Genomic DNA, 13,669 nt, shown 5'->3' with positions numbered 1-13,669 from the left:
CCCCCTCCCCCCTTGGGTTGTTTTCCCCATTTCCAAAATTATACAAATTAAATTTTGAAGGTAGAGTTTTAGGTTCTTTTAACAAGGGCAGATATTTTCTTTGTGATCATTATAATAAATCGTTTGCTGAAGAAACTTCAATAACAATAAGGATCATATACTCAACAATTGCAGACAAATTTTGACCGTTGATAAACAAATATTTTCTTTCAGAAGCAAGTTCGTCTATCATCATATAGGTAGTAAAATATCTACAAACAATTTTTCGCCCTTAAATACTCTGGCAAAGAGAAAAAAAATCATCTGTTTCACCAAATGAGTTGAATATAAATAAATTGGTAATATGTGTTCCTTGTGACTTTTAAATGATACTGGCTGTGCAGATTTTACTGTTTTGGCAAGTAAATGGCTCAATAATACCTGCGCACAGGGGAATGATGGAGATACCGCATACGTAAGCTTTGCCTGAAGAGCTTTCCCTTGTAGCAATGAAAAAATAGTGACATAATAATCAACTTTTTCCGTAATTTTGACCCCTCTCCCATAGGAAAAGTGCTCTAATCCTCCTCCCTCCCCAAAGGGCATATTAATGTGCACATAAATACCGTGATATGCCAAGTTCAAATAAAAAGCTTGCTGTCAGTTTATTTTTTTTATGATTAAAACTAAGGTGGCGTTTTCCAGATGTGACATTTTTTTCCAATATTATAAAAGATATATTTTGTTAAACAGTTTGTGGTAACGAACTGTAAGTAAGGAGTGACCCGGCTCAATAGCAATCAACATTCTAAAAGATTGAATTTTGATATCAATAGAAAAAAAAATTGAAAAGAAATGGCTTATTATGCTGATTCCAAATATATAAGATTCATTGAGTCCCCTTTCCCCCAAAGTTGTCCGATATAAATTCTGAGATAGTAATTATGTTCAGTATAGTTGCAAGGTCCAGTAACTATGTATTTGGGGATGACATGAGCCCCCCCCCCCCCCACAGCCCCTGGAGGAAGGAACACAAGTTATGAAATTTGCCCATTGTTTACATGTAGTATTTGTTACTGGAAAGTATACAGAGATTATTCAGGGGAGGGGGAGTCTGGGGTGGATTTTCTTGGGAGAATTTCTCATTGGGATGGAAGTTTCTGAGGGTGAATTTTCCAGGGGAGATTTTGCACGGGGGGAATTTGCCAGAATTCATATATGAAATTCGTTTTATTTGCGTGACTTTCTCGTTGGCGACCTTATTTTACATGTGGAGATGCTCTGGGTTATTGTCCGAGGGAAATTTTCAACGGAATTGGAATTCTCTGGTTTTACGTGGGGAGGGATTTCCGACGAGAGAAATTATCAATGGGGAATTATCACCAGCAGAAATTCTACATGGGGAAATTCTCCGCGGGAGAAAAATTCTTCATTGGGGTAGAGAGGATTTCCGGGAGAAAATTTCCACGCAGAGGGGATTCTGCCATGACCTGATGAACGATCAGAAATTAAATAAAAGCAAGTCTGTTTTTTTTTAAATGAAAGTATGCTAAGGAGTGTTTTTTTCAGGTGAAATCTTTCGCAAGAAATTTGCTAGGGGGAATTCGTAGCGAGGATGGAATCGTCCTGGGGTAATTTCCCGGAAAGAAGGATTTAACATGGGGGAACGTTCTGTAGAGGAATTTCTCGTGGGGGGGGGATTTTCCATAAGGGAGGAGGTGGATATCCTGGGATTATTTGAAAAACGATAAGAAATTAAATAAAAATAAACAATTTTTTTCCGGCTGAATGTAAGGAGCACCAATAAAAATCAAAACGAACAGAAATTATTCCGTATATGAGGGGCTGCTCCCTTCTCTATACCCCGCTCTTTAAGCTAAAGTTTGACCTTTTGTCCCAATCCTTTAAGAAATATTCCTGAAAAAGAAAAGCCGTTTAATTCTAATCAGAACCTTTTTAAAAGTACTAAAGAAAATTAGCGTGCAGAGAGGGGTATAGAGAAGGGGACAGCCCCCCTCATATACGGAATAATTTCTCTTCGTTTTATGTTTTAATGTTACTCCTTACTTTCAGTAAAAAAAAACCTTTTTTTTATTTAATAGCCAAAAGGAATCTAAATCCAAGCTTTATATCACTGCAAAAGTTCTACGATCGGTGATTGTTTACTTGGTTGATCAAAGCATTTACCCGACTGAAAAAATAATATTTGCAAAAGTTTCCATCTGGGCTGTACCGGTAGTTTAACTCGTCTCGTTATGTCCTTATTTTGTATATCTTTTACTTTATATGTGTGCGTCTAGTTTACGCAAGGAAAGCTGAATTGAGTTAAACAAAGTTCAAACCTCTTAGCTAAACGTACTTCAATTTCTTTTCTTTTTTTATTTCAGTTGGCCGTAGACTGGGAAAGACCATGAGCAACAGCCAAATGCGCCGTACTACATATACTGCCAGAGGGACCAATGAGATTCTTTTGCCTGATTTATCTGGTAATTATTCTGAGTCAGGAACCCATATAAAGGGCTGAAGAGACGTAGCGCTCATTAAGATAAACACGGCCACATTCCAATAGTACAGGCGTATCTTTTGTCAGCTTTTGACCTAAGGAAATTTTCTAGATTAATGTTCATATTTTTTACGTTGACTTAGCTTAGGAGCAGGATTCAACAAAATGCAAGGGAGAACATGTCCTCCCTCCCCCCAAAATTCTCCCCCCTGTTAGTCGTGGTAGAGAATTATATTTGAACGTGTTTTTGTTCAGTTGAATTTTGAACATCGATAGAGAGAGGGTTATTTTGACAGCTGGATTTGAATTTTAATTTCGTTTTCTTTTGCTATTTTCTTTAATTTTCAAAAGTTTGAAGATATAAGGGATTTTAGTTCGAGAAGGAAAATCGTCCTATAATGGAAAAGGTATATTTTACATGTTCATTATAAAATCAAAGCATGGTACCTATACAGGGAGGGGTTGGGGATCTCGTGGTAAATTCGGAGATATTTTCATTGCTGAGTTATGAATTAGGTTAGCATACCACTCGATGCCTTTTTTATGCTGTTTCTGAATATAATAGTCCTTTACTCGGAAATTAAGTGAACCCTTAAAAATTATACCTTTTTCTCCTGTTTTTGAATAATTTCTTAGACCACACTGCTTTTCCATTTATGAAAAATTAAGCAAGAAAAATGGGTTTTAGTTTTGATGAAGCTGTGAATAAATACAATTAAATAAACACTTAATTAAACAAACACACTCCGAATAATTTCGGCCTCACAAAAGAAAAGAAATAATTTTGTTTTTTCTTCTCTTCGTGTGTTTAGTATGTTTTATTTTAATGTAAGTTAAGTTTTAAAAAAGACCATTTTTCGTTTCATTCTCTCCCTTTTCCCGTTGAGAAAGACTCCCGGACGTGGGGCCGAAATATTCGGGGTGTGTTTGTTTAATTAAGTATTTATTTTATTGTATTTATTCACTGCTTTATCAAAATTAAAACCCGTTTTTCTTGCTTAATTTTTCTCTTATTTTTGGCTAGAGAAAAGGATTAAAACGTTGGTTAAAAATTTACTAGTTGATTATAATCTCATTTTGTTAAAGTTATATAGTTCACAGGCATTGATTGATCATCATTCATGAATAAACAATTTTTGAATCTTAAAAATTGCCGGGTTTACTTTAAGCTTTGACGAAATCAAGAACCGAAAAACACATGGGAAATAATTACATTTGTTACTATTCTGCAAATTTTACATATGAAAATGCTTTCTACTGAAAGCAAAGCTGGCAAAACAGAAGTTGTGCCGCTAAATTGTCGGCAGTTTTTGGAATTTGGTCGAGTTCTGCTACTTGCAGCTTTGGAACTTTTTGCATGCCTGGTTAGGCCTTCTTGAACAATTAGCCATGAACAAAAAAAGTTGTTGTCGAATGAGCCAAATTACCAATTGTTTTTGTTCAGAAAAATTAACCTAAAACTTAAATGCAAGAAGAGGAATATTTCATTTGCGCGCTGTGGGATAGAAAAATTTCAATGAGAAAAATTAAGGATAGTTCTTCGAAAAATATGCATGATTATCCTTAATTTGTAATGTGGCACGTTATTTCTAATTAAACTCCGAGTGCCAAAGCTCTGTGAAATATTACATCAACTGTGACTGATGAGCTACAGCTGTGGAGTACGGAGTATCAATTTTGAATGTGTATCTGGGGTAAAAACTCTCGCGTTTAATTTCATTTTTATCCTTTGGCCTTTGTCAGGGAATTGGGAAACTTCATAAAGAAGTTCCTTGTGTATGAGGTAACGATGAAAGGGATATACCGAGGATTGCTTTTTAGGGATCTCTGTATCCACATAGCTTCTGTTTTGACTACCTTTGTGATTGCCTTTGACGATATCCTCTGATTTCGGACCGTCCATGAAGCAGTCTGGATATTCCATGAAGCAGTCTGGGCTATCCGCGGGAGGATTCTCCGTCGGGGGGGGGGGGATTGTTCGCAGTAAAAAATTTCAGACACTTTGAAATTAGAAATAGGGTCTTTATTAATAGGCGGGGAGGAATTTTCCACGGGGGGAGACCTCTGGGGGGGATTCTTAAATCTCCTTTCTTTTGAGATTGCAACAATGCAGACCGGTAAGCTAGTCTATATTTGTAAACATATTTCTGTACAAAAATCACAAAAAAGTGATTCACAGATGAAAGTCACAAAATTTGATTTTAAATAAATTGCATAAAAGTTTCGGAAACTACTGTTAAAATGATTATGTTGAACAATTTGAAAGTGTAAAGAGCAAATTTTTCCCATGGATCTTAAATTTTTTTTTGTTCGTACCTTTTTGTTTGTATATCTTAAAATTGATTCTTTTTAAAGAAGGTGTTTCAGGAATAGACTTCCCAAACAGAAGACAAATAAATAAAGAAAAATGAAAGTTTGCTACTATCTATTGCATTGTTTCCTTTTTTAGAATCTCATGATGAAGTCCGTTCATGGGAAGAAATGCAAGAAATCCGAAATCTTCCAATATCAATTGCCGAGAAACTTGAGATGAAAAACAAATTACTGGTAATTAATTGTGTCTCTAGGAAGCTTAAAATTCCTTATGCTTTTAACAGTTGGTATGCCTTTCATAAAATTGAATCGAAAACTATAATTAATTACTCAACTAAAATTTAGATCCAAATAAGCAAAAAAATAGAGCTATAAAATTGTGTTCTCTAGTTAAATGGATAGAGGCTAGCTGTCGCAGGGTTCAAATCTAATACTTGGTTTTCATTGTTATGTTTAAAATCTCTTTTACTTCACATATCAACTGCATAAAGATTGTATCTTCAGTTTCAATTTTAACATTAAGGTGATAACTTTTTTCCGATTGAGAGTGTGTTGAAAGTTCAATTGTGTAAGATAAAATTTTGCAAAGTGGGCACTGTTTTGAATTAAAGATGAGCAACGTTAAAAAATTAAAGATACCGTATTTTTTTTAAAGTTTTTGAGAAAGTAGCTAAAGAGATACGCATTAAAAAAAAATAGAATAAGATTATGCCAAGGTGTATGTCTTAGTACCGACATACGTTTTTACCACTGTTTTCTTATTATACTATTATTTTCTAAGACCATTGTCTAAAAGTTTCAGCTACTGCTTTGTGAAATAGCTGTTCTGTTTAGATTTGTGAACATTTTTGTGTTTACCTAGGTATTAATTCGGCCATCGAATTATTTTTGAATTATCAGCATGAGTTTTGTCTACTGGGAAAGACTACTGGAATTGCAGTGGGGGTTTACTCATGACAGACAATGTACATTGGACTTGTAGGTGAAACGGGGGACTGGGATATTTTCAAACACCCTGAGTTTTGACTATAGAAAAAGTCCACTGGAGTCAGGCGTGGGTTGATGACATAGATTTTTAGGTTGAAAACTTACGGCCAACAACTTGCAGGGCTAATGGATGACCTTGATTTTATTGTCGTCGCTTTTCATATTATGTCATTTTCCTAATTTCTTGGAAAGTGAAGAAAACGAAAATAAGTTACCTTTTTACACAGAAACATAGAAACAAAATGTACCTTTTTACATTGAAACAAAAAGTACTTTAAATCTGTTTCTTTGACAATAAACGTGATGATGATGTTGACCACACCAATCAATATTGCGGACCATGTCTGATCAATTCTGTATCGAATTAAGTACGGTATATATATCCTTCCTTGTTACTGTAGGTGAACTTGATAAACGGCTAGTAAACAGCGTTTTCTGTATTGATTCATCTGTTGTCATTGATTTTCCGTGCTTCACGAATAAACTGGTTTACTAAATCCAGGAATCATTGTGAATTCTTAGAAAGAAAAGACGACACGCTAAGCAGTAAAAGTATCAGAAAGCACTAGAATAGAAGATTGCAAATCAGTGCCATCTAGATCTCTAAGGATATACCTAATAGCCAAGTCAGCTTCAGAGTAATTTTTTTTATAAAATTGTAGAGTTTGGATTCAACCGGAATCATGAGGCTCTGCGGTTTCAAAAACTGGACAATTATTTACTATTTTGTGGGCTTTGACAATTTGACATGGGAAGATATAGATTAAAAACTACTAGCGCTACTCAGAATGTAGCGTCTTTCGACTTCATTATAAAGTAGAAAATGTTAAAGAAAAATGGATACTTGATATGATTAATCTACAATGCAATAATATTAAACTGATTTTTTTCTTTAAGCGATAAATATTCAGAGTTGTAGATGCTCGAAGATTTTTTTAAAATCAAATTCAGTCCATAAAAGGTAGGCCCTCGTTAGCGTGGTTAAATCTTTGGCAGGTTAAGTGGGTTAGTTTACTCTAAGCTGGTAGGCCTATTGGAGACAGAAATCTAATTTATTTACCCTTTCTTACATTTAAAAGTACCTAAAATGACAATTATGTAGCAGTTTTGGGTCAAACAAAGCTGCCAAACACAAGACGTCAGGGTTCTCTTTTCGAAACTTATGCCAGATTTTCACTTTTGTAAGTTTCCCATACTCATCAGGCTTTGTTACAATTTTACATAAGTTGCACAGGCTGTAGAAATGATATTGCTTTTTCTTTTCATTGATAAGCTTATCCTTACTACCTTACTATTCCCTTTAGTTATACCTTACTATCCCCCTTTCCGACCCCCCAGTCAAGGGAGAGGGGATATATTTTATCGACTTGCTAGACATTTTTACCGACTTACTGGTGATTTTATTTGACTCGTTTTCCTCAACTTACGGACGTATTTGTCACATATCTTTATTAAATTTGCGAGCAATTTTACCGACTGCTTTTATTCTTCAGTTACTCTCATACTGTATAACCTAGAGAAGAACTCCTCTTTCTATTGTTTTGCTGTAAGAAGCATTTGTACAACTAATTAGTTGCCTAGCAGAGCCGTTTTGGGAGGTGTTCGATGTTACTTCGCACCGCGATTTTACCGATCATTTTGTATCGATTCATCAAAAATAATGGGAGAGGATCCTTCTTTAGATATGACGTATTTGGTCACGCCCCTTAACTTACCCAATTTTTTTAGCATTTAGCTTCCCCTTGCCAACTAGGTGGCTTTCTTTCATTCGTAAAATTTGTTACTTCACTGAAACAAATTATAGTTCTAGTTCTACAACTCTGCGTCAAGTGGTATTCATAACCATGTCTGGTTAGACTTCCAGAACATGTGTCAGGTCTGGCATCTTTGATTCTGCATTTTCGTCTAGCTAGACTTACATAGGAAGGCCGATTATTGGATTTGTGCTTATGTGACCCTATAAAGAGCGGTGTTAATAAGGGAAGCTAACCTGTGCACTTCGAGTATGCATTTAAAGAAGATATATGTTATATTTTGCTGCAAATACAACAGAAATCTTCAAACAAATGTAAAGCACCAATCCCCAGAAATGCTCCATTACCTGAAAGGAATATTTTTTTTTATGCCTTTGCTTCCACGTATTAAATAAAAGGTAGTTTTTTATAGTTATGTATTCTGCAGTGAGGTCATAAAGTAAATCATTTACTCTTTTGTTCTATAGCACATGCCTACATTTCGTGTTCGAGGGGTAGCAGCTCTACGTTTGAAGCAGAGAAAATTCTATCACAGCCTTTTGATCAGTTTGAAGAATGGTATGGCATCCCTTGTTCCATGGAACGAACAACTTAAAAGTATTGAAGGAAAGTATGGATCAGCCCACGTTGCATTCTTCATGTTTGTTCGGTGGTTGTTCTTTCTCAACCTGGCAATGAGTGTGATCGTCGGTAAGCTTTTTGTCATCTATATGTATATTTTTATTTATTTTACTAAATTTTAAATAATTGTTTATATTTCTATTTGGGTAAGAATTATAAGATTTCTCAAGAAAAAAGTACTAATGGAGTAATTTATATAAAAACACATCCCTTGAAGTACGTTCAGCCTAGTAAGACTTTGCTGCTAGAGATTATTTTTCAGCTAATAAACTTTTTTCTGTCAGGTAATCTTTTTTTTAGTCCCCCTTCATTTTGTATTTTTTTTATTTATTTTTTTTGCATTTTTTGCTTATTATTTTTTTCGTGTAGTAGTTTGTATGTCTTAAGCAGCTAAGCCCTGAGTAGTGTAGGGTGGCCGATTTTCGATTTACTTAGACTTAGATCTTCCGATGCCTAGTGGCTTGATGGGTAGCAGTGGTTGATTTTCACATATCAGACCATCCTGAACCAGGGACTACTGATTGAAGGATGATCCTAGAACTGTCGCCTTATCTTCTAGTGAACGACCAATTATGGTCCGTAGTCTACCGCTCCTCTGGAGACCCGGAAGAGTCCAGCACCAAACTTTATAGGGAAGTCTCATTTGAGACATATGACCCCAGTATTGCCGCTTTCCAAGATGGAATTCTAAAAGGCTTCATGATTCGTAAGGATTGAAGGCAAAGATGGCGAATAAAGACTATAGCTTAGGAACGACACGTATACTGCTGACTAAATTTTATCTGTTCATATAATATATTCCAGAAGTGAGTTATTATTAAATATAATTAGTTAGCTCATTCTGAAATGGGTCACCATTACAGACTCAACCCTTTGCGTACTCACAATAAAAGAAACTATATATATAACATGAAGAAATTCGTACTATATTTTAGCTTGTAATACAAAGTGACTAATTTTTTCTTTATTATCTATATTTTGGAACGCAAATAGTAACAAATAATCATTCATCATTGCTAATTTATGACAAATTAATTTGAATTGTCTCATAATAAACATAAAACGTAGACTGTGCTTTAAATAGACCAGAAAAAAGAAGACACACTGCCATCTTTATTCTGCTAGTACAAGAATAACTCTGCTTGAGAGATTCCTGCTTTTTTTTTTAATTTTTCTCTTTTCACGTTTTTGCTTCATCAGGAATGAGTACAATCGAAAAACATGATTAGACTTCTTTGTCAGTTACTTATAGCTTAGACTTAATATTGTTTTGTTGTTTGAAATGGTGAAAATCAAATAAAAGTCTTTGTGAATATTTGAATAGTTATTGAAGTTTAGATTAAATCCAAATATAAATTTTAAGTTTTTAGCCTCAGGTAAGCTGTATAATATTTGGTATTTGATTTCAAATATTTGCTATAACCTGGCTTGCGCTAATCACCTTCAGTAGGTAACTTGAAGGCAGGAATTATTTATCAAAAGCTTCATCTTACGGCCAGTTGCACGGGGAACAAATTGGTACTACTACTACGACTAGAAACTCGCCTTAGCACTAAGTCGCCTGATGCCAAAACAGCATAAATCTGTGTCAGGTTTTTGGTTATATTAAGGGTCGCCACTCCTCTTGCGAAAAGACCTTGCGAAAGGCAGGAATGCGCGAAAAAACTACTAGCAGAAGTAAACTCTCCTAAGAAAACTTAACCGTTGTTTGTGTCAAAAATCGTTATCTGCAAAACTTGTGGTATGTCATCGTTATCGCTGGCACCAGAAACTATCCTGTAAAAACAAAAAGATGAGGGGAAGATGCAACATTATATATGACTTTTGACATGGGTGCACAGAGTTCTGACATTGTGGTTGAGTGGGTGAAAAAGAAATTCTTTTTTTTTGGCCTGGAACACTGCCTTTTATGGCAAATTCCTTTTGGGAGGCTCCCCTGAAACTCTTAGTAGAAGTTTCCGTTTCTTTTTAGTTATAACTCTAGGAGGGGAGATCCAACTAAAAAAGATGATTGCCCAAGTTTGCAGATAGCTATGCAAAGAACACCACATTCCTTTAAAATTTGGTGGGAAGGATTTTAACCCTTAATATATAATGCGCACGATCTTAAATGGGCTGTATAGGGGAGAGGAGTGAATCAAATCCCTTAAATTTGACATTTTTGAACAAAGGTTCCTACTTCCAAACATGTAAATTAATCAGTAAAATTCATTAGGTGGATTCAGATTTATAGTCACTGAAAAATCAGCGTATTTTCACCTATAGGTGAACTCTCCTCCCCCGGAGAATAGAGTAATGGGGAGAGACTTCCTTACAATATAGTAAGTACATTCATTAGCTTATGTATTTCTTTGCTTTTAGGTCTGTTCATAATTTTGCCGTCGGAGCTGAGCTATCTCTCCGAGCATTGTAGCAAAACGTTCAATGAAAGTGGTGCATCACAAACTCGATCTTCTGGTTTAATTGTTGGCTCTCTTGTTGAATCAGGTATACTCGCTCTAGAATACCGTGATAAGATCGATAATAAGTGTTTTGAAAACGAAGGTACTGCTGTCTGCGGAATGAATGGTTGGACCAACACAAGCTTAGGATCAACTAAAAATTGCTGGAAATCCTATGTAGATAGTGTCAACGTCTTTGATGATGTGTTATCCTCTGTTCAGGACTTCATTCAAGGAACGGGTTGGATGGAAGTAACTCTTTCATTTTATGGTTACTACAAACCAATCATTTTTCATTGGAGCAGTTCTATTTATTATAATCTTCCTGTATGTTATGTATTAGTCATGGTATCATTAGCCTTGCTATGTTTCTTCACAATTTGTAATACGATTCGTCGTGGTTTGAAATTAAAGGCCTATTCAGATAATAGAGAATTTCCTTATTTGCGGTTAATCTTTTCGAGTTGGAATTATTTCATTGCGGACTTTCAAACTCGGAAATTGAAGCATCGAATTATGACGCAAGAACTGAAAGCAGCTCTCTTTAAAGACAAAATCCGTCAAGAGAAATTGTCGAGAACTACGAAACAAAAAGTCGCTTTATTTTTTATACGTCTTTTTTGCTGGCTTATGGTTATTGCCTTACTTGGTGCGAGTAGCTATGCCATCTATAGTGTAGTGGTCTATTCCCAGGAACAAGTTAAAGACACCTCGGTGGAATTCAGTTTAGAGAATATTGAAATTTTTGTGATTTCTTTCTTACCATCTATCGTTATTACATTTTTGAATCTTTTTCTACCTCTAGTCTTTTGCAAAATTATTAAATGGGAACGTTATCAAAGTGAAATAGAAATTAGTATAGAAATTTTTAGAAGAATTGTAGTTAGGGTTTCTTCATTAATCATCTTAGTAATAACTGTATTCACTAGAGGATACTATCAGAGCTATGAGTGCTGTAATGATCCGGAAAAACCGAGTACATGCTGGGAAACAAAACTTGGTCAGGAAATTTACAAATTGGCATTGTTTGATTTCTTTATTAATTTATTCATCACATTTGTTGTATTTTTTAGTTGGTCAAAATGTGCAGGTAGAAATGTATTTAAGAAATTTGTGGTGCCACCGCGTACGTTTTCAGTTGTCGATCATTCCATTGATCTTATATACAACCAATCCTTGTGCTGGATTGGATTGTATTTTTGTCCGGTTATTGTTTTTATTGTAACGCTCAAGTCATTTCTAGCGTTTTACATAAATCTATTTGAATGTAAATGTAATTGTGTACAGTCTCAAGAATTTGTTAGTGTCGTTAAATCTTCATCTTTGTTTTTAAATGTCCTCCTTATGGTGAATATGGCGTGCATGCTTGTTGTTGGCTACGCTGTTATTTACGTTCCATCGTCTGTCAGTTGCGGTCCCTTTAGAGGCATAAACCATGCCTGGCAGTCTGTCGTATTAGAAATTTATAAGCTCTCACCCGTTTCACAGGATTTCTTTTTCTTTCTTGGACAGCCAAATTTCTATATTATCTTGCTCTTATTGTGTATGTTGTTGCTTATGTACTTAATGGCAGTTATTTCGTCTAAAAAATTAGTGATTTCTTCCCTGCGGGATCAGCTAATGTGGGTTAGCAAAGATAAACAATTTCTTTTACAAAGTATAGATATTAAGAATACAGAGAGAAATAGAAATAATTATAGTCTTCCACTGAGGCCCCCTAGTGCCAGAAGCTATATTACTAACTAATTTTTATACCTTTGTTTCGTATCTTTTCGTATCTTGAATAAATTATTCGTTGTATGATCTTATATGCTATAGTTTTTTAATGCTTAATTAAAATTCAAAAATAAAAAGTAACTTCCTGGGAGCCAAGTGTAAAGCAAATCCGTATGAAGGAATCGATTGTGTCTTACTACTATAAAGTGAAGTAGGCATACTGTTCAAAAAACATAAACAACGGATGATTCTCTCATAAAAAATAACAATAAAAACAGGACAATGTATCAAGGATTTCAACTAGATAACAGGTGCGAAGATGCTCTGAAGATTATAGGGGGGGGGGGGTATGTAGATTAACATTGGATAAATGAACAAAAAACGAATAATTGAAATAAAATTATAATCATGAGGTTTCAGAGAATGAGCCCAGAGACGCCCCCCCTCTCCTCAGCTCTCTTTACGTGTCTATTATTTGTTTCGTTTTTTTGACATTTTTGAACTGCACTTTTGCTGCGTGCTTCTGTCTTCCTTCCATCCATTCTATTAATATCATAATATTCGGATAGACAAATCTAACATGTAATAGAAAATAGAAACTGAAAATGTAAGAAACAGAGTCTTGATAATAATAGATACATCGAAAGAGCAGAATTTTGATGCTTGTTCAAAATATTGTTGAGTCTTACTTGAGAGTTCGTTGGGTAAAAACCTTATTTTTGGATATAACCTATTAATACAGTAAGCTTCAACTTGTGTGATTACCCTATGGACTTTCGTTGAAATTTCATTCATAATCGGATTATCTTCATTTCATTTTCATAGCAGTGACCTATATGATATATAGGTCAAGATCAAGCAGTGAGATTATAATTAGGACTATTCGATATTTATAGGCAATTACGGTGCGATTAAGGTGACAGGAGAGAAGTAAGAAGAGGGGTGGGAGATTGTCTGCGAGAGCCATGGTACCCGCTGGGCTTGCCCCTTAAATTGCGGGGACAAGGTAAACAGCCTCCAATGCTTCCCTCACTCCTCTCGTAAGTGAACTTGCTTCTAGCAATAAAAAAAAAACTACGCTGTGAAATACGGTCTGTGATTTTGGACTTGATTGAATTGGAATGAAATGGCATCTTACGTTTATGCACCTGTGCTGAATTTTCTTCAGAGAATGATGAAAAATGTGGATATTCCAAAGGACGTTATAGTGGATACCGCTGCAAAATTTTTCAGTAAAGACAATATTCGAATTGCAGCAAAGTTTTTGACTGATAAAGTTAGCCCGGATATACTAAAGGAGCGCAGAACAACTGTACCGATTTGCTCGTTGTTGAAGACAATCTAGAAGCTTTGAA

At 35.1% G+C, this 13,669-nt stretch overlaps 1 protein-coding gene across 2 annotated transcripts in view; it reads left to right on the top strand.

Annotated features, from left to right (window-relative positions):
* LOC148949531 (transmembrane channel-like protein 7) overlaps window positions 1-12,406 on the top strand; it is a 51,884-nt gene extending 39,478 nt beyond the window's left edge. For both annotated transcript variants that reach the window (XM_089093557.1, XM_089093558.1), the window contains exons 3-6: window positions 2,367-2,465; window positions 4,932-5,029; window positions 8,004-8,226; window positions 10,519-12,406. In XM_089093557.1, the coding sequence (XP_088949683.1) occupies window positions 2,367-2,465; window positions 4,932-5,029; window positions 8,004-8,226; window positions 10,519-12,344 (2,246 nt within the window). In that variant the 3' untranslated portion in view covers window positions 12,345-12,406. The remainder of the gene's footprint in view (window positions 1-2,366; window positions 2,466-4,931; window positions 5,030-8,003; window positions 8,227-10,518) is intronic.
* The last annotated feature ends 1,263 nt before the right edge of the window (window positions 12,407-13,669 follow it).

This window comes from Artemia sp. Qi Xiang Cuo, chromosome 8, assembly GCF_049724085.1.
Source record: "Artemia sp. Qi Xiang Cuo chromosome 8, ASM4972408v1, whole genome shotgun sequence".
Lineage (NCBI taxonomy): Eukaryota > Metazoa > Arthropoda > Branchiopoda > Anostraca > Artemiidae > Artemia > Artemia sp. Qi Xiang Cuo.
Note: the sequence above shows the minus strand (reverse complement) of the source record. Positions and strands in the feature narration are given on the sequence as shown.